This window comes from Phodopus roborovskii, unplaced genomic scaffold, assembly GCF_943737965.1.
Source record: "Phodopus roborovskii unplaced genomic scaffold, PHOROB, whole genome shotgun sequence".
NCBI classification, from domain to species: domain Eukaryota; kingdom Metazoa; phylum Chordata; class Mammalia; order Rodentia; family Cricetidae; genus Phodopus; species Phodopus roborovskii.
In genome coordinates this window covers 4,023,775-4,044,928 of record NW_026126418.1, presented here as the reverse complement: position 1 = coordinate 4,044,928, position 21,154 = coordinate 4,023,775, and the positions used below count along the sequence as shown (strand labels likewise).

The 21,154-nt window shown below is 36.2% G+C and overlaps 1 protein-coding gene across 1 annotated transcript in view; it reads left to right on the top strand.

The window, feature by feature from the left end:
- Nucleotides 1–21,154, top strand: part of Cstf3 (cleavage stimulation factor subunit 3) — a 78,384-nt gene that overhangs the window by 17,580 nt on the left and 39,650 nt on the right. The window contains exons 2-3 of the mRNA XM_051184069.1: nt 1,539–1,640; nt 1,762–1,857. Coding sequence (XP_051040026.1) covers nt 1,539–1,640; nt 1,762–1,857 — 198 coding nt within the window. The remainder of the gene's footprint in view (nt 1–1,538; nt 1,641–1,761; nt 1,858–21,154) is intronic.

Here is a 21,154-nt window from a genome sequence, read left to right as displayed (position 1 = left end):
GTGCTGGGATTAAAGGTGTGCAGCACCGCCAACTGGCTTGAGTACAAAGTATTAAAGATTTACTTGTTTTTATAGCTGGGAGGTGGTGGCACATGCCTTTAATTCCAGCACTTGGGAGGCAGAAGCAGATGGATCTGTGGGAGTTTGAAGCCAGTCTGGTCTACAAGAGATAGTTCCAGGACAGGTTCTAAAGCCACAGAGAAACCCTTTCTTGGAGGGGGGGAAATTTTTTTTTTTTTTTTTTTTTAAAAAAAAAAACTTGTTCTTTGCTTTTCTCTTTTTTTTTTTTTTTTTTTTTTTTTTGAGGCAGATCTCTGGCTATCCTGGAATTCACTGTGTAGACCAGTCTTTTAACTCAGATCTGCCTGCCTCTGCCTCTACCTCTGCCTCGTGAGTGCTAGGATCCAAGGCATGTACATCACTTCCTAGCTTGTTACTTGATATGGGTTTATAAAGGCTTTCTGTCTCCTGGAACTGGATTTATAAGTAGTTGTAAGTCATTCTATATGGGTTCTGGAATTTGAACTTAAGTCCTCTGAAAGAGCAGTAAGCAATCTTAACTACTGACCTATCTCTTTTTATTGTTTTGTTTTTGAAGTCAGGGTCTTACCACATATCCCCAGGTAGCCTAGAACTCTGTTCAATCCTCCTTCCTATGCCTCCTAACTGCTAAGATCAAAAGCATATGCCAACATGCCTGGCTCAGCAAGCTCTCTGTTACCCACCGTGTAATAAATGGGACCAGTGTAAGCATCTTGATTTCTTTTTTAAGACAGGCCGCATACCAGCCTTGCTTGGAATTCATGCTTTTCTATATTCAGCCTAAGTGCTGGAATTTACAGATTTATGTAGCCATACCTGATTTAGTATGTTTACATGTTCTGTTCATTTGCATTCAGCTTTATGTAGTGCCCCCTTCTTCCTTCTCCCTCTCTCAACAAGTTGGCATATAGCACAGGCTAGAATAGCCTGTAATCAAGGACAACCCATGATTTTCGTATCTCTACTTTTTGAATGCTAGAATTCCTGGCGTGAACCGCCACACAGATGTGTGTGTATATGGGGCGGGGGTGGGGGTGTGTGATATCTTGAGTCTTCATGTATGCTAAGCAGACACTAACAATAGAGTTACATCTTATTCTTTTCATGTAGTTTTCATTATGCTATATATACACAAACTACAAATTACACCTTTGAAGTATCTTACAAAAAAATAAAAGTTCATTTTTATTGAACAAATGTGATCACTTTTTTTATGCAGTACTGTCTGTCCTTAAATTTGCTATGTAGACCAGGCTGGTCTACCTCTCTCAGAAATCCTCCCACCTCTGCCTCTGCATGCACCACTATGCCCGGCTATAACTTCTGATGAAGTATGCACTTCCTATAATCCAGATAATACCTTCCTTTTTAAAATGATGTTGTACTACTTTGTGTTAACATTGTATCCAGGGATAGACATGTTGTTCTTGACTTAATTGGGCATGAGAGTTTTAAAACGGTAACTTCAATTTATTATTATTTTTTTCCTTCTTCAGGCAGCTGAGTATGTCCCAGAGAAGGTGAAGAAAGCGGAAAAGAAATTAGAAGAGAATCCATATGACCTTGATGCTTGGAGCATTCTCATTCGAGAGGCACAGGTTTAGTGATATAGGATTACATTTCCTTCTCTATGGGTCCAATCACACTACTTGATTCTGCAGTAATAATATTTTTATAGTCCTAACATTGTAAATGCTGTTTATTGGTTTTCAATTTTAGAATCAACCTATAGACAAAGCACGGAAGACTTACGAGCGCCTTGTTGCCCAGTTCCCCAGTTCTGGCAGATTCTGGAAACTGTACATTGAAGCTGAGGTTAATATTTTATTTATTTTTTCTTATATAGCATCTGGTGGGAATTACAGCTTACACTATAGTGATAGAAAAGAAGTTAGGAGCATAGTATAATCAGGACAAGGAGGATTTAAATGTCTCTGCCCTTTTTTTGTAAAATAGGTCTGAAGGAGTAATTAAAATGACTTTTTGAAATTTGGGTCTTTCACAAGCTGATGATTGTTGCATTTTGGAGTTGCAACAACATTAAAACAGTTTCAATGGTGTTGGAGTGCTTTAGCCTTTTATTTACTTGTCATGTGTCAATTTATTGCCTCCTGTGTCATTTATTTAGAACTCATTTTTCTTTTATTCCTATAACAAACTAATCGAAATACAGAAATGTTGGCCTAGTTTAATAGAGTATTTTAAATGTCTGGTGAAATGAAACATTTTGGAGAATGATTATTTTCACATTTTAATTTAATGAAAAATGCATGGTTTGTCAGTTTAAGCACTTCAGTGACTTAGTTATTTTGCTATATGATGAAGCTTACATTATGTAGGAATAAGCTAGTATGACTCAAACTTTTTAATTATAATTTACCCCAATGATAATTTCTTTTTCCTTTTTGTTTGTATTAACTTGAAGTCAGGTATGTTTTCTTTAAAGCCCCATTCTTAATTACAATTTTAAAAAAAACCTTAAGACTTGAATTAACAATTAACTCTACAATAAAAAATTAATGTGCCAATATTAGTTGGCACTAAGTAACCACTCACAGAATATAAATTAAATGGGATGAATGGAGAGTTGGAAATAGTTGGAATATCCACATTAAGCTGACAATGATAACCATTTATTTTTATTTATGCTACTTATTGCAGTCCTTTTAATATTTTATAATATAAATTCTCAACGTAAGTACTTTACGGCCTCAACTATTGCTGAAATTTGGTGATCTGTGGGTCTCTTTTGGACCTCTGAAAGGACTTTGCCATCAGTGGTACTGAATAGACTTTATAGCACAGTATCACCTGTGATGCATCCTCAGAATGGTCCCAATTAGCAACATATTTAAGTGGAGGTTACAGTGTACTTAATTGAATACGTGCTATAGTTTAGATTGTATTATTTTGGAGGGAAGGAAAATTACTAGACAATAATAGGAACATGCATTTATGAGTGTGTATGTTTGGTTTGCATGTTTGTGTTTGTATGTGTGAATGAGATTGTAACTTATGTGGAGTCTGGTAATTTGGCCCATAACCATATATTTAAAGTTTCATCACCTCTCCTCTGAAATCATTCTGTTCCCCTGTATATTTAAGTCATCAAGGTAGATGGGCTTGAAACTCAAACAGACCTGTCTCCTACATACTGAAGACTTGATAAAACAAAGAATCAGGATCACCTGCACCTCTTTTGCTTTCTAGTCTGACTTTATAAACACCTCACTAGAAACAAACGTGATTGAAAAATTATTATTTTTGGAAAACAAAATAGTACTTTCTCATTTACAAAATCCTTTCTTCCAAATTCAGATACTGATTTTAAGCTGCAATTAGCAATGAGGTTCTAATTATAAACACAAAAGGGGTATTCTGTTTTGTTTTTCTCCCTGTTTCCTCCCTAAGTATAGTATACAAACTGTATTCTAAAAAAGAATTGCACAAATGAGTAGGTGTTATTCCAGGAGGCTGAAAGTTGTTTAAATACAGATTTGTTTCATATAACAGTTCAGAGGTGCTAAGAGCTGCCTGGTTTGTTTAGTGGTAATGTTCGTAACTACTTTACACACACACACACACACACACACACACACACACACACACGTATAAAACATAAACATAGAAATATGTATATGTATTAAAAAATCTGTTGAGAAAATGATACCAATTATATGTGTGTTTAGTCTTTTTTATACTTCTGGTTTAGGAATTACAATGTTAAATGCTGGTTTCAGAAATACACATCTAAGCTGTCTTTCACTTTCTTGGTTTACTCTTTTTATTTTCACATTTATCTTTTGACTCATAAGAAGCTAAAATTTTCTTTGATCATGTCACTCGATGTGGCCTTTATTTTTTATGTAGACATATAACCTATTTGCAGTACTTATACTATATTAACTGTTTTATAACATCCTCTATGCACACTGAAGAAAATAAAGCTTTGTTAATATATTGTTGTAACTCAGTATTTCATGATGGGATATTTGCGATGTAAATTTATTTAATTCAGCTAAACTATTGTATAGCTAAAGATACTAGGTTTTTTTTTTCTATTAAAAGAAAAATCTTAAGTAAGCGGGAAAAGGTGATTTCCCAGGGAAATTTCTTCTTAATTCTGCTATTCTGCTTCAATGCAGGAGCAAAATAAAATAGTTTTTTAAATTGGAAATAAGAATTTAACAGTTATTTAGAAAAAAGTTAGCCTTTCTCATTTCAGTAACAGCATTATGTAAATTTACCTGTGTAAAATAGTGCTTTAAAGTGGGACCCTTAATTCATTACTTGGGTGCTTGTTTTTTCTTTTATGCTACTACTAAAAAAATATTAGAGGTAATATTCTCCTAGTAGGTGGACATTTATAATAAAATTGTGTGTTTTTATAAAATTTGAAAGTTAGACCAACATATTTAAAATCATTTGTCTCAGGACCTGAAATGCATTTTCTTGCATTCCATAACTTCTGCCCCAGAAGATTTAATAAGAAAAGCAAGCAACAACATTGAATTCATATAATGTCTAAAGTAATTTTTAGGGTTTTTTAAATTATTTTTTTAGCTTAACAAGTACAACTTTTTCTTGTTTAATATTTTAGAGTATTCTAGCCATAGTCAACCTCAGCCCTCTCCAGAGCTGCTATACACAGGGATTTAATGGGTCACTAAGTTATCCCAGAATCAAGAAACATTACACTATTTTGCTATGTTCCCCTAAATTTCTCTCCCTCTTTGTGGTTTCTCTACTGTAGCTTTTCACATTATTAGGTGAACACTCACAACACGTAAGGTACAATATTTTATTGTTACAAGCAGTTTGTCTTGAATTGAGCCACATTCATTTGTAAGACTTTGCGAGCAGAAGGATGTTCTCGTGGGTAGCTGAAGGAGGAAGAAGTTATGTTGCTGGTAACAGCAATGATGCACCTTGCTGTCTGTGAAAGCTGTGGTTTAATAAAGTATGTAGAGAGTTGATGGCTTTTCATTTCAAAATTTAAACATGAATTCTTTGCTCAATACTTGTTTTTTTTTTTCTTTCCTTATAAATAATAGGTTGTAAAATACCATTTTTATTTTTCTCAAAATAACCTTACTTGGAAAATGGAAGTAAACTCAAGATGGAACATGAGTGACTTTAATTAAAATAAACTTCTCCATTCTTGATTCTGTTTTAATGCCTTCACATAGCAGTTTAAGACACTGTATTATGATGTTTTGTACATACTGAACAATGTGATTTTAAAATGCAGATAAAATTATGTAGACCATGGAAATCTCTATATTTCAGCTTTATAGCCCTTTATTGAAAAATCTGTACTCTCTTTAAGTCTACTTTTCCTGTTTGTAATAAATGTTGGTCCATGTCTGTGTGATTATTCAGATTTTACTCTAAAACTTCTTCTTAATCTACTGTTTCTTAAATGTATAAATACAGAGAAAATAATAGGAATTATTTGCAACCACAACTGCTTTGGGTAATTGTTGTATTGTTTTATAAATGAAAGAATTACTTTTATACTTATTGTTTAAATAGTAAATTATTTTTGTTTTATTGAAGTATCTTTTTACTTCCCTGCACCCATTTGTGTAGAACTGATATTTAGACATTGTCACTGTTAGTAGCCTAGCTTTTTTCTATTGTGATCCAAGGGATTTCATACTATTCACAAAGGACATAGCTATTTCTAAAGTTTCTTTAAATAAAACCTATAGTTTATGTCTTCTAGGAAATTTGTTTTCTTCTGATATTTAGCCTTTTTTGTTTTTAAGAACTCTGCTAATTAACTAAAGTTCTTTAAATTTCTCAACTTTTATTTCATCTTCATTTACTTGTATGCATGCTAACACTTGTGCCATCACTTGCCTCTGGGGGTCATTGGGCAGTTCCTCTCTTTGTACCGTATGGGGACCAGGAATCAGGTACAGATTATCAAACTTGGTGGCAAGGCAAGCACCCCCAACCCTCCAAGCCTTCTCAGTCCTGGGTTTTTCAATTTGTAAAGCAGAATTATAGTGCTGGGTAGTGGCTTATACCTGTATTCACAGCATTTCAGAGGCTAAAACATGTGGGTTGTCACAAATTCTAGGCCAGCTTGTGATGCTAATGAGTTCCACCTTATTCTGAGCTACAATGAGGGAGGCCTGTGCCAAAATACTCAAAAAGAATCTGGAAAGTATAGGAAAAGACTAAATAGATTTATGATGTATGTACATTCTAAAATTAATTAGGAAATAGAATTAGATCATGCAGTTTTCCTGAAAATAGTGTTTTAGCCTCAATTTCCACCTTTGTGGAATAACAGTACTTACTTTTTTTGTAACTTGTTGCAAGTATACATATTAAGGTTGTAGAGGACATGGCTTTTTGAGATGGCTCAGTAGTTAATATCAAATACTGCTTTGCTAAAGGAGTTTACTTTCCAACACTCCTATCAGGATGCCAGCGCCAGGGAATCCAAAGCTCTCCTTTGGACTCCAACAGCAACTGCACTAATGTGCACATATCCCCTAACAGACAAAGATACACATAATGAATATAAAATCAATCTTAAATAATATAAAAAAATATTTAGATGTGTTTTGAATGTTTTGCCTGTATGTGAGTTATATGCATGCCTGGTGTCCACAGAGGTCAGAAGAGGGGATCATACTCCCTGGAGGTGGAGTTATATATATTTGTGAGCCATCCTGTGGGTCCCGGGAACCAACATGTTTTTATTTATTTTTTTTAATAATAAGAGGGTAATTTTGATGTGTGAGTTTGTCTCATCCTAAGATGTGAAGATATACCTCAGTACGGTATCCATGAGTAAACAAAAATGCTCAAATGCTTCATGATACTGCATACTCAACTTCCATAATTAGGAATAGGAATAATTTCAGCACAGAAAAGACTTCAGGGTCCCTGACTTTGAGTGTATGGCAGCTGACTTCATTTTAAAAAAAAAAAGCTTATGGAATCCCCTTCTCTTTTTTCACCCTTGAAGGCATGATGTCTTAGGCTCTTGCTTGCGGGGGGTTGCAGACATGTACCATGGTGTTTTGAATGTGTCATTTTAAAAGCTGAACTTTAGGCTGGTAGGATATATGCACTCACCCACAAGCTTGACAACTTGAGTTCAATTCAGGTCATTGGAGAAAAGGGAAGAAAAAAAACCTCTAAACTGCCCGATGACATCCACACCCATAAAGTAAATAGTGATTTTTATAAATTTATACTTCACATTTTTTTATTGTTTTGTTATGTAGGTTTTGTCTTGTTGGATTTTTGTTAACATTTTTTGAGACAGGATGTACTTTAATTCAGGTTGGCTTCACGCTTAGCTTTGTAGTAAAAAATGTCCTTAAATTCCTCCTAGTTCCTACTTCCCAACAGCTGGGGTTATAGGATATATGGGTGAATTAGTTTGCTTTTTAATTATTCTGCATGTGAATGCCGTAGCATTCAAGAAGTAAAAAAACTTGAGAGTTGGTTCTCTTCCTCCACTGCAGGTTTCAGGGATTGAACTCAGGTTGCCATGCTTGTATGGCAAGCAATTTTATATTCTGTTGTCTCAGTAGCCCTGTTCTATTTTGAGGCAGTGTAACCCAGGCTGGTTTCAAACTCAAAACAGTTCTCCTGCCTCAGCCTAACAAGTGCTGACATTATATATGCTCCTATGCCCAAATAAGCTGCACTCTTCAAGTCAATGTGGTGGACAACAGTACATTGGCTTATTACTGAACTGTTTTTCTCTTAGAAAATTCCTAGCAGGAAAGAAGGAGTTGGTTAATGTAGTAGGTTGAAGTCTATGCATGTTCCCCCATCTGAACAAAGATAGTGAGTGAATATTTGCCTTGACTACACCTTGTTGAAAAACCTAAATGCTTTTGTTAGGGAAGCTTAATGTGGATAAGTTGCCATTTTATATGGCTGTGACTTCCAAAAGAATTTTTTTTTTGGTTTGGCGGTGTTAATCGGTAGTTCTTAAAACATCTATGTCAAATGCAAAGGTTGAAATGTACTTTTGAAATAATGTGTTGTGGTACTGAAAGTTGCATTTTTTTAAATCTTGAATCTAAACATTACTTATGAAACATGTTCAGTGGTAGACATTGTAGTTAGAAAATCTTACCTCTTTATCTTAAAATTCACACGTGGGGGATAGATGGCTTTTCTTATAATGGTAATTTCTGCAGTCTTATAATGGATTTGAAGAAACAGTACTGAACATTCAGTGATAGTGGTTTTCAATTTTTTTCTGCTCAGCACTTTAAATGCTGGACCATTGACATATTTAAAGCAAAGGATATTGTTTCAACTATGAACTAAAGAGCAAGAAGATAAAAAATTAGGTTTCTTACACATGAGTACATCAAGTTGTTACTCTTTGGAGCCAGTTTGTGTACTTCAGTATTGTGAACACAGTGCTTTTACTTTGGGAAATTGAGACCTTAGAGGACAGCAGTCAAATTTTATTATTGTCTGGCTGAACATTCCTTACCCTTGTAAAAAGATAATTTTGCTCTTTCTTACATAATCAGGAGGTATTCTTAGGTATCTTATTAGGTGTTTGGTAATATTATAGCTGTTTGTTAGATCTATAGTCAGATATAGGACTATGTGAGTTACTTTTTACCATCACCACCCTCCTTTTTTTTAGACAGGTGCTTACTATGTAGTCTAGGCCTCAGTTGTGAACTATTGTACTTACAGCTTTGTTTCACCCAAGACAGGGTTCCTCTATGTAGCCCTGGCTGTCCTGTAACTTGCTTTGTAGGTTAGACTGGCCTTGAACTCACAGAGCTCCAGGCCAGCCTCTGCCTCCTGAGTGCTGGGATTAAAGGCATGTGCTGCCACCACCTGGTTTCTAAATAAATTTACTAAATAAGTTTATTGTTGGTTTTAAAAATTATGTCTGTATTTTTGTGTGGTTTTGCACATATGAGTGCAGTGACTGGCAGAAGCCAGAGATGGTATTGGACCCTCTAGAACTAGATATACAGGCAGTTGGAGATCACTATGGGGACTGCTGCAACAGAGCAGTCGGTGTCTTAACCACTGAGCCCTTAATCCAGCCCTTCCATAACTTTTTGGGGGAAAAAAAAATTACTTGGCCAGAATTGGTGCTTTCTACCAGAATTTAAACACTTGGATGAAGAGACAGAAAAATGAGTTGAAGGCCAAACTCTATCCTGCATTATACGGGGGCCCTCTACATGTACCATCCCCCAAAATAGCCAAGGAGAGGGCACAGCCAGGCTACTTGACACCTGAAGATCTGAGTTCAGAACCCAGGACCTATGTAGTAGAATAAGAAAATTGATATCCCAAGTTGTCCTCTGACTTCCATCCACGTGCACGCATGTTGCATGTTTCCCCTCCCCAGTAAATTAAAACCCATCAATTTCAAAAGGTGAGCATAACTTCAGTATCAAAATGTAACAAACTTTAGGGGAGTGTCATGTTTTATTAGAGAATCACTTAAACTGGAGAAAATTAGTGGTTTATATGTAACATAATGATTTCTTATATAACATTACTTTAACTGTTATCTACCAGTATCATTGGTTGTCAGTTTTGGTTTTGCATTGCAATTAGGGAAATTTGGAGGGACTAGAGATGGCTCAGCATTTAAGAAAATTGCTTGCTCTTCCAGAAGACAGGTTCAATTTTCAGTACCCACATGAGTGTTCATAATTGTAGTTGTAGAGGATGTCCTAGCCTCTACAGCTACAGACATACAGGTGGTTAATAGGTATACATGCCGGCCAAGTACCCATACACATGAAATAAAAATATTTGCCTCACAGTGGTGCTGCATACCTTTAATCCCAGCACTTGGAAGGCAGAAGCAGGCAGATCTCTGTGAGTTCAAGGCCATATTGGTCTACAAAGCTAGTTCTAGGACTGATTCCATAGCTACTGGGAAACCCTGTCTTGAAAAAAATAGTAAAAAATAAAAATTGAATATTGTGATTCTCATAGTTGGAACCTGATAGGTGACAAAAATACTTTAAAAAACATAAGTATTTAAGAGTTGATGGTCCATATTTTAAAATGATCACAAAGTTTAATCTGCTTTGGGGCATAAAATGATTGTTAAATGTTTGTACTTTAAAAAAAAGGGGGGGGGGACAATCTATTTTGTTCACACAGGCTGTCAAATTGTGAGCCTCCTTCCTGCCTCTGCTTTTCAAGTTCTGGAATTGTGGGTGTATATTGCCAGTGTCATAATTTAAAGAAAAAAAGAAAAGTGGCACTTGAGAAAAAGAAGCCATGCAACAGAGCTTGGGTGGAGGGTTTTTATTAAGGGAAAGTGAATAATGGGAAAAGGAGGGGAGGGAAGAAGAGCGAGGAGACCAGCCTCTGGAGGCAGGAATGACAAGAGAAAAGAGACGGATTTGAGGCAGGGAGACAGGCAGGCAGAGAAGCATAGAGAAAGGAATAAACAAAAGTCCCTTTTAAAAAGGAATATAGTGAATGTGCACAGGTGATATTCATTGACTGCTGCTGAGGACATATGTCAGAACCCCAAGGGCAGGCCAGTTTAGATGCCTGAGTACTAACAACCAGACCTCAAAATTGGAAGTTGTTTTTATAATCTATAAACTTATTTTGAAATTATTTAGTTTTAAAATTGATGGCCATGCCACACACTCCCGACATTCCCTATTAGATTTTTGTTCTTTTGTTTTTTCTGAGGCAGGGTTTCTCTGTGTAGCCTTGGCTGTCCTGGAACTCACTCTAGACCAGGCTGGCCTCCAACTCACAGAGATCAACCTGCTCTGTCTCCTGAGTACTTGGGATTAAAGGCTTGCACCACCACCACCTGGCAATTGCTGTGGAAATACTTGTAGTTTATTGCTAAGGGATGATGAAAAGGAAAAAGAATCTATTTAGTTCCCATGAAGTTTGTCTTTTCAGTATTTTCAATCCTTGGGTACAAGGGCAGAATCTGCACATTTGGAGGACCTTGTAATATCAGAGGTTGAGGCAGGAAGATAAGGGACTGCCTGGTCTATAGGGTGAATGCAAGGCCAGTCTGGGCAATTTAGTGAGATTTTATCTCAAAAAGATTGAAGCTGGGGTTGTAGTTCAGTGATAGTGTCCTTCTCTAGCCTTGGGTATAATCCCAAGTACTCAAAATATATAAATGAACATAGTGGTTCATCTAGCCCTCAGGATGCAGAAGCAGATGCATCTCTGATTTTTGAGCCAGGGCTATGTAGAGAGACCTTGTTTCAAAAATAAAATTGTGTAACATTTAATAAGTATTTTCCTGTGTATTATGTGTTACTATGGTTAGTCATAATTCATCTTTTAATGTATAGGTATATAATTTTTTGAGATATGTCATTTAAGCATAGCTGGGGATTCAAATTAATAACTATATTTTTATTTGGGGGCTTGTCTGGGAGTCCTTAACATTCATTGTCTTTTCCCAGTTATTTTTCTTGCTAGAATTCTTTTATTAGCTGTGTTCATGTCTTTCAGAATTTTGAGGTACACTTATAAAGTAGATTACTCAACCACATAACACTAAAGGTGTGAACCAGTATGCTAGCTTACACAATGCAGAGTACAGTAATTTACATGCAGCCTCAAATTATGCTTAATGTTAGAGCATTTTATTATTATATAACCTTAACTGACCCAAATGACTTGCTTTATATAATAATGTCTTAAGAATTCTTACTACCCCCAACCCCTGACATCTTTGTTGTAAATATTTGATTTGGTGGCAGAGGTAGACACTCTTCCACACCTCTAGTACTTTTTTCAAATGAAGATTGTGATTATTTTTCAAGTCAGGATTTCTCTGTGTAGCTCTAGCTATCTTGGAATTCTCTCTGTAGACCAGGCTGGCCTTAAATGCAGATGCCTGCCTCTACCTCCCAAGTGCTAGGATTAAAGGCCTCTCATGCTTCTTTCTTTTTTTTAATTCATTTATTTTCACTTTGTGTACAATGGTATTTGCCTGCATGTATGTCTGTGTAATGTTTGTGATCCCCTGTAACTGGAGTTTCAGACAGTTGTGAGCCATATGGATGCTGAGAAGGGCCTCTGGAAGAACAGCCAGTACTCTATAACCACTGAGCCATCTCTCTAGCCCTTATACTTATTTCTAACACAAAGTGTTGTATAACCCCTGAAGTTATAATAATGGCTATTTGTGAGATTCTATTGTTACCATTTTTTTTCTTTAGACACTTATTTCTTGAGGCCATTATAATATTTTACAATTTAGGTTATTTACCCATAAAACAGTATCTCACTGTAGCAGATGCCTCCATAAAAGGTTTCTTAATTCTTAAGTACAAAACCATGAGCTAAATTGTTGTCATTGAAGAAAAAGTATGGACACGAGACATTTAAAAAAGCTTAAGATAATGTGAATAATTTTGTTCTGGAAATGAATTAAGTAGAAATAATTCTGAAAATAGTCATGCAAGTTTAGAAGTTAAGTAATGGAACATTATTGTATTGTTTTGATTGCTGTTAAGTGTGTTTTTAAATTAGTGAATGTGTTTTGCTTGCACTACATGCATGCAGTGCCCACAGAGGCCAGAAGGGGATGTGAGATTCCCCTGGAACTTGGATTATAAATGGTTGTGAGCATGTGGGTGCTGGGAATCAAACCCAGATCCTCCAGGAGAGCTGCCTGTGCTCTTAACTGAGCCATCCTTTCTAGTGCCTATTTACTATTCAGTTCGTCTGCCTGCCCATCCATCCGTCCGTCCATCCATCCATCTGTCACCTATCTGCCTATCTTTAGTTTTTGTTTGGGGGAGGGGTTCAAGACAGGGTTACTCTGCTTTGGAGCCTATCCTGGCACTTGCTCTGTAGACCAAGCTGACCTCAAACTCAGAAAGATCCACCTGCCCCTTCTGAATGCTGGGATTAAAGGTGTGTGTGACCACCACCTGGGTTTATTTTGGTTTTGGTTTTTTGTGGGGTGGTTGGTTGGGGTTGGTTTTGTTGTCTTTTGTTTGTTTTTTTGTTTTGCTTTGAGACAGGGCCTTTGTAGCTCTGGACCTCACAGTGTAGACCAGGATGACTTCAACCTCACAGAAATCTGCTTGGTTCTATCCCTGGAGTACCGGGATTGAAGGTGTACTGCCTTGCTTGTCTGCTGTTCAGTTTTTAAAGACAAATTGTATGTTTGTTAGAAATTCGTATTTCAGTTTTTACTCTCAAATGTTAAAAACTAAGAAGCTATAAAAATGAGTTTTCACTTGTATTTAAGTAGTTTGAGAAAAACATGAATTCATATCCAAAAGTCTTATATTTTGAAAGAAGAAAAAATTTCATAGGAACTACCAAGAATAAAGAAACCACTCTGTCAGTGTCTAGTTGATCCATTAATAAATACAATTTCCAAGTTGGCGTTCTGCACACAGAATAAATAGTTCATTTGCTGTAAGCAGTTTTAAGATTTATTTTTGTGTGTGAGTGTTTTGCCTGCAAGTATTTATGTGTCAGTGTGCAGTGCCCATAGAGGGCATGAGATCACCTGAAACTGGAGATACGGGTGGCTGTGAGCCACCATGTGGGTGCTAGGCACTGGACCCAGGTTCTCTTATCAGCCAGTGCTCTTGACCAATGAATCATCAGTCCAGTCCTGTTATATGCATTTTGTTATTGAAAAAATATAGTGTACACTGAAAGGGAGAGACACTGAAGGAATAGTAACCAAGATGAAAGCATACCAATTGTGTTAGTGTTTTCATTCTAGTACCAAAAATTGAAACAAACTTTAATAGAACCTGCAGCTGTATTGAGGTCTTCTGAACTACCTGAAGACCTACATGGTACCAAGTATGGCATGACTAAAATTAAGAAAGTTGAAAGCTCAGGAGTAGTGGTTTCCAAGTTTCTGTCAAAAACTGAACTTGATAGATTTGCCAGATTCCAGATTTTATTTATAAAATTAAGATTTTAAGAAAGATTTCCTCCTTAAACATTGTTATTGATAAGGGAGGCATTAATAAGAATTATACTGACATTGTAATATTTTGTATATTCATTTTGGGATAGTGTCTCACTATATATCTGACTAGCTTGGAACTCAAACCAAACTAATCCATGTGCCTCTGAATTGAATTATCCATGTGCCTCTGCCTCTTCAAATCCTGGGATTAAAGGTGTGTACCACCATGTCCAGGTTAAATAGTTTTTAGAAAGAGAACTATATTATGTGACATAATATATTATAGTAGAGTCAGTAAGAAAATTTGGTTTTTGAATTTTTGAGTGCCAATTTTTTTGAGATAGTGTGTCTCTGTCGCCCTGGCTATCCTACAAAGGCCTACTTGCCTGTGCTTCTTACATTGCTGCAATTAAATATGTGTACCACCATACCTGGCATGAATGCTGGCTCTTGATCACATTTAGTTCACTTCTAGAATATCCAAAACATATCCAGGATTATATTCCAAATAGGTAGAAACTGTAGAAGCAGGATTTTGAATTTTAGCTTGCCTATAGTATATTGTAAAACCCTGTCTTACGAAAATGTGGGCAGGGAGGGATCTTTGCTGGGAAATTACATGCCTCTAATTACTTTTCAAATTATGTATATGGGTGTTTTGCTTGCATAGATGCCTGTGTACCACATATGTGCCAGGTACTCATGGAGGTCAAAAGAAGGCATCACATTGCCTGAAACTGGAATTTCAGATGATTGCCAGTTTTCATGTGAGTTCTGAGAACCATACTCTGGTCCTCTGCTTACCCTTTGAACATCTTTCTAAGACCAACCAAGTTTTAATATCTAAAAATTGGAATATAAGTACATAACAAAATTTCAGTTTTACTATTACAAATTTATGTGACAACAGAAAAAAAATTCTGTTTTTATACTTACGTATTACAGAAACTTTAAAAGGGTATTAGTATGTATATACACATGCATAAGTGGATGAATGCCAAAGCATATATATAGATGTCAGGATAATCTACAAAAGTTGTTCTCTCCTATTATGTGGGATCAAATTTAGGTTGTTCATCTCATGGACCCCCACAGGTTATTTTTAATTGTCTAATATCCCTAACATTTAATTTTAGGGACAGATCCTTTGATACTTAGAATTATTTACTTCACCCTTATTCATTTATTTCTTCTCACCGTTTCTCCACTCTTCCTTGGCTTTCTTGCAAGGCTGTCCTGGAGCTTGATAGTCCTTGAAGTTCTGAGATTTTGGATATCATTTGCCTTTGTTTTAAGTTTTGTTTAAAAAAAAAAAGGCTTTTAGTCTAAGCCTTTCACTCGGGCATACTGTGTTATTAAAAAAAAAAAAACAAAAATTGCTGGTCTTATGAAAGGTTTTTAGTGTGAAAATATATTTGGTTAATAGTATTTTGTTAAACCTTAATTTTATTTATTTATTTATTTATTGGCTTTTCAAGACAGGGTTTCTCTGTGGCTTTGAAAGTTGTCCTGGAACTACTTCTTGTAGAACAGGCTGGCCTCAAACTCAAGAAGATCTGCCTACCTTTGCTTTTTAAACCCAAGTGCTGGGTTTAAAGATGTGTGCCATCACCCACCTAAACCTTAATTTTTTATCTTTGGAATTTTACTATTTCAAGAATGTTGCATGGAGTGGTTGTTTGCTTTCCAAGATAGTTTGCATGTAATTTGGGGACAATTTATGTTAATAAAGTATACTACAGGAGAGTGGGTAATGAGTTTGAGTACTTAATCTTTTTTCTGAAGTTAAGCTGCTGGGTAGTGTTAAGAACGAACATGTTTAAGGCATTGAACACCACAGCCTCAATGGAAGGAAAATGGAAAAGCCCAAAAATAGGAGTGGTTAAACTTTGTCTTGAGAGAATTTGCCAAACTTGAATTAGCTGCAATTGGAAGTCTTCTGCACACAAGACCTGCCTGCATCGGAGGTTCGATGGCATGTGTACTAAAAGGCCACAATTAGAATGACATCAGTGAACCAGGATTAAGTCTATGCCATTTTACAAAAGGAAAAGGATGAGGGAAGTTTCTTTGGTCCGAAGAATGGAATAGAGAAACTCCTGGAATGTAACAATGAGACCATTTAAAGACCATGTAACAAACAGTGTTAAGTATTGAGAAAAAGATTCAAACCATCAAGTTTAAGGACACTCAGCCTAAATTGTAATACTAATGCTTCGTAATCATTTATTCAAACCCCTGGAGGAATTCACCTTTACAGATTAACTCTACAAATGTGAAACTTGGAACATTTTTGTTATTTAAAGCTAAACGTAAAGAAACTGCTCATAGTAGCTATAGACCTCCAAAATTTCAGAAGCTAGAATTGAGTTATTTTAACAGATTATACACTGGTGAAACGATAGAGACTCACAGGAATCCAGTTTGGAGCTTTAACAGACTTAAAACATTTCTTGACATTCTAGAAGTAGAAGAGAAACTCAAAGGCAAAACAGAATTGGAAGAATTTTCTAGGATTCTAGACTCAGTCGACAGATTTGTGATAATGAATCCCAGAAAGGAGTGAGGGTGGAGGAGAGTTGTGCCCGGATATATGAAAACAGCAAGAAAAAGTTAACAGCAAGAAAAAGCCCTCAGAAGTAAATGAATACAAAATGTCCGTGACCCTCAGACTGATTGCAGTTAGCTTGCCACCTACATCAACAAAGGAGAGAAGAACACAGTGGACCTGCCTCTTCAATTTGCTGAGAGAAGACAGCTGATCAATTAACAGTATTCAGATTATGAGATGGAGTATATTTCTTATTAAGGTTGATTTTAAAAATATATTTTTGTACATACCTAATACTATACAACAAACTAAAAGGAATGTATATTTTGCATATGTATATATGTTTTGTTTACATAAGGAGTAGAAACCATTAAGTAGCTTTGAATTATCCTTACATTTGTGGGTTGCTTTTGTTATTTTGTGCTGGGGATTGAATTCTGAACCTTGTGCATACTAGGGTTGTATGCACTACCACTTAAGTATTAATGTTCCCAGCTAGTACACTTTAACTTATATTTTTCTTTCAAAACAAAATTTATTATTTTTAACTTTTTGAGATAGTCTCTGTCATCCAGGCTGGCTACATACTCACTGTGTAGCTAAGAATGGCCTTGAACACCTGATCCTGCTGCCTCTATCTTACAAATGTGTGACACCATAACCATCTTATATGATGCTGGAGATTGAACCCAGGCCCTTTGGGCATGTTAGACATGGACTTTACTAACTACATTGCCTGCTGCTTTTAGTTTTGAGACCACTTTTCTGTGTAGCCCTGGCTGTCCTTGAACTCACTCTAAGGACCAGCAGACTACCCTTGATCTGTGTGTCTCTGTCTCCCAAGTGCTGGGATCAAAGGTATGTGCCACCACTGTGTGGCTCCTGTTTGATTAAAAAACAAAACAACACATTTTTTATTCTTATGTATATATGTTACTTAAGGCATCCTCAAAGTACAGAAAAGGGCATCAGGTTCCCCCTGGAGCTGGGGTTAGAGACTGTGGGTGCTGGAAACCAAACTCTGATCTTTTCTACAAGAGCTGTATGTGCTCCTAACTGCTGAACCATCTGTCCTCTAATTTGTTAATTCATGTTTATGTGTGTGTGTATACCATGTGTATGGATTGCTGTGGATGCCAGAGATTGCCTGATCTGGAACCATATTGTGTGCTAGGAACTGAATTTAGTTCCTCTGAAAGCAAGTAGTATAAACCACTGAACCATTTCTCCAGCCCATCTTTTGGCTTTTATTTTTAATAAAAAATTGTAAATATTTTGTAAATCTTATTTATGTGTGTATGTACATACAGTGTATTGATGCTGTATCTGGAGGCCAAAGGTCAACTTGGAGAAGTAAATTGTCTTCTACCATGTGGGTTTCTGGAATTGAACTCAGTTCTTCAGGTTTAACAGCAAGCACTCTTACCCATTGAGCCATCTTATTCTCCCTTGTAAATTTTATATGATTCGCTTAGTCTCAAAAGTCTATGATTTGTGGCATCAAGCACATAGTTTCTTAAAGAAGGTGACTAAAATTTCATTTATTTTTGAGACAGTGTGAACTCCAGGCTGACCTGGAATTTGTTTTGTAATCCCAGCTGGCATTGAACACTTACCCCCTGCATTAAGCACCGAAGTAGTGAAAATACAGGCATATATCACTATGTCTAGTTTCAACTTCAATAGATGTTTAGAGGCTAAGCATAATATTTCCCTGAAACAAATACTATTAGAGGCTGGTGAAACTGATCCCCCAAACCCATCTAATGCTAGATGCAATGGCACATGTTTAATTTCAGCCTTGCTATGGTTAAATGGAAAGTGGAGACAAAGAATTCCCAAAAGCATGGATTAGCTAACCTAATTAGCAGTGACAGCCAAAAGACCCCATCTCAAAGTGAAAGGCAAAGAATGACACCAACAGTTGCCTTCTGATCTCTACACATACACCATGCATATATACATGAATACACTGACATGTATGTTAACATATAAGTTGAAGTATTTTGTACTTTGAATTTTAGTATATGCAATGTATGTTTTATTTATTTGTGCGTTCTTAAACATTTCTGTAATAATTGTTTAAAGAAGTGATTGGCAGTATGTTTGATGTATTAACATAAAAAACAACTAGGCGTGGTAGTACATACCTGTAATATATCTGTTTGGGAGACTTGCTGGAAGAACCCCACTTCAAGTTCTACTTGGGCTACATAGCAAGTTCAAGGTCAGACTGGACAATTTGGTGAACAAAATAAAAGTCACAAAGGGTGGGAAATGTACCTCACTGGTAGAATGCTTACCTATCAAATTCAGTCCCAAGTACCACAAAGAGCAGACACCCCAAAGAAGTATGTGTCTCCCTAAAATACATAATAAAAGTCAAAGGTCAGGAAATAAGTAAAGCACTTAAAATGGAACCTTGAGGCACAAAGCCTTTCCCCTGTATCATGGTTCTGTTTCTCATGAACTTTAAGATGTCTTATGTATTTATGTACATGCTTTATTTTCACCTTAATAGCTTAATGTGGGTTTTTAGTCTGCACGCATATCTTCATCACATGTGTGCCTGATGCTTACAAAGGCTGGAAGAGGGCAACAGCTTATCTGGAATTGGAGTTAACATGAGTTGCCATGTGGGTACTGGGAATAGGATCCATCTAACCCAGCTTATCTGAACAATCAGTTGGTGCTCTTAAACTGAGCTATCTCTCCAGCCCCAAATGTGGATATTTTTATTAACACATTATACTGTCTTACTTACTTCTGTACTTTAGAAATGCTTCCCCAATCTTTTTTTAAACAGATTACTGCAGTGAATAATTATACATCACCTCTAGTTGTATGAATATTTGTAGATTGAGTTCCTACAAGTGGAGGTAGCTCAGGTGAAGACTTGGCTGCTCTTGCAGAGGACCTGAATTTGATACCCAACATCCACATGGTGGCTCAAAACCATCTGTAACCCTATTTGCAGGGGTTTTGACACTCTTCTGGCCTTAGGCATGCACATGTTGCACAAACACATTTATGCAAAAATTCCATTCACATATTTTTTAATTACTAGAAATAGAATTGTTCTATTAAAGAGTCTAGAAGATTTATCAGAACTTCTCAAGTCGAAGTCTTCTATTCAGGCTGTTAAAATTTTAAATTTAAGCTCCACTGATAATGTTTGAAAGCATCTAGTTTCCTAAGTTATTTTTAAACAATGTATTACACCTTTTAACTTTTGTCAATACTTTTGGGTAAAGATTTTTATTTCACATATATGAAATTGTCACAGAATAAACTTGGTAAATTGCTTTGAAGATCATTTCAGGGAATTTTGCATTTCTCTTATGAAGAACATAGAGCATATTTTCATATGTTCAGAGTCCTTTGAATTTCTAATAGCCAGTTCATTTTCCTCATCTTTTCCTCATATTTGCACAACAACTTTGGGTTAAAGGAAACTTAATTTTTAGTGCAATTTGCTATTTAAAAATTCAGAGTTTTTGGAGGGAGCAGAGAGTTGAAATGGTCTCTGTTGAAGTTGGTCTAGAACCTCCTGTGTGACGAGAGGGTGACCTTGGACTCCTGGTAGTTCTGCTTCTATTTCCTTAGTTCTAACTTTGCAGTCATGTACTGCCATGCTGGTTTACAAATTAAAATACTTTTGGCAATATTTTAATCGTTGGTGTGTTGCCTTTGTTTTCCTATCAGTTTTGGGTATGCTCTATATAGTTTAAGATAAAGGACCAATATTTCTTTTGTGCGTTGCCATTTGTTAAATATTTTTCAGCAACATGTTTTGTATATAGATTTCTGTTGGTCAAACCCCTAGCTTCTAAGTCACTTTTTAAAAATTATTATTTGTGTGCACACAGAAACCAGAGTGTGGGGTGGCATGACTTTGGAGATCATAGGACAACTTTGATGAGTCAGTTCTCTCCTACCTTTAAGTTGTTCCAGGGATTGGATTTGTCATCAGGTTTACATATGGCAAGTGCTTTTATCTGCTGAGCCATCTGGCCAACCAATGATTTTTATTATACACCTTTTAGTCTTTTTGCATTATTTCCAATTCAACATCAGACATGAGAAGATTTGGGTGTCCAAGTAAAAATAGTTTCACATGGGAATATCTCTACTCATATTTTTGACCATTTGCTTATAAAATAAATGAGATATGACTCAGGTTAAGAGCACTGACTGCCCTTTCAGAGGTCCTGAGTTCAGTTCCCAGCAACCACCTGGTGGCTCCCAACCATCTATAATGAGATTTTGGTGCCCTCTTTTGGTCTGCAGGGATACATGCAGGCAGAACACTATGTACATAATAAATAAATAAAAATCTTAAAAGTATACATATATATGTGTGTGTATATGTGAGAGTCAGTTGCTCCAGAGCTACCATTTGTTCTGTTGGGTCTGCCTTCCTGAGCCTTTTTCTTGTACAACTTTCCCTTTTATTTTGTTCTTTTGGATGCTGGCCAGAGCCTAAATATGCTTTCCCTAACACTTTGGAGTTCTTTCTCTTTTGGGTAGCCTCCCTCCTCTTGCCATGTGACTGACCTCCATTCTTAACTGAAATAGAATGGCTTTTTCACTTCCTCCGTATCCCTTCTCCACTCCAGCTAGCTGTCAAACTTTACAACCTTCTT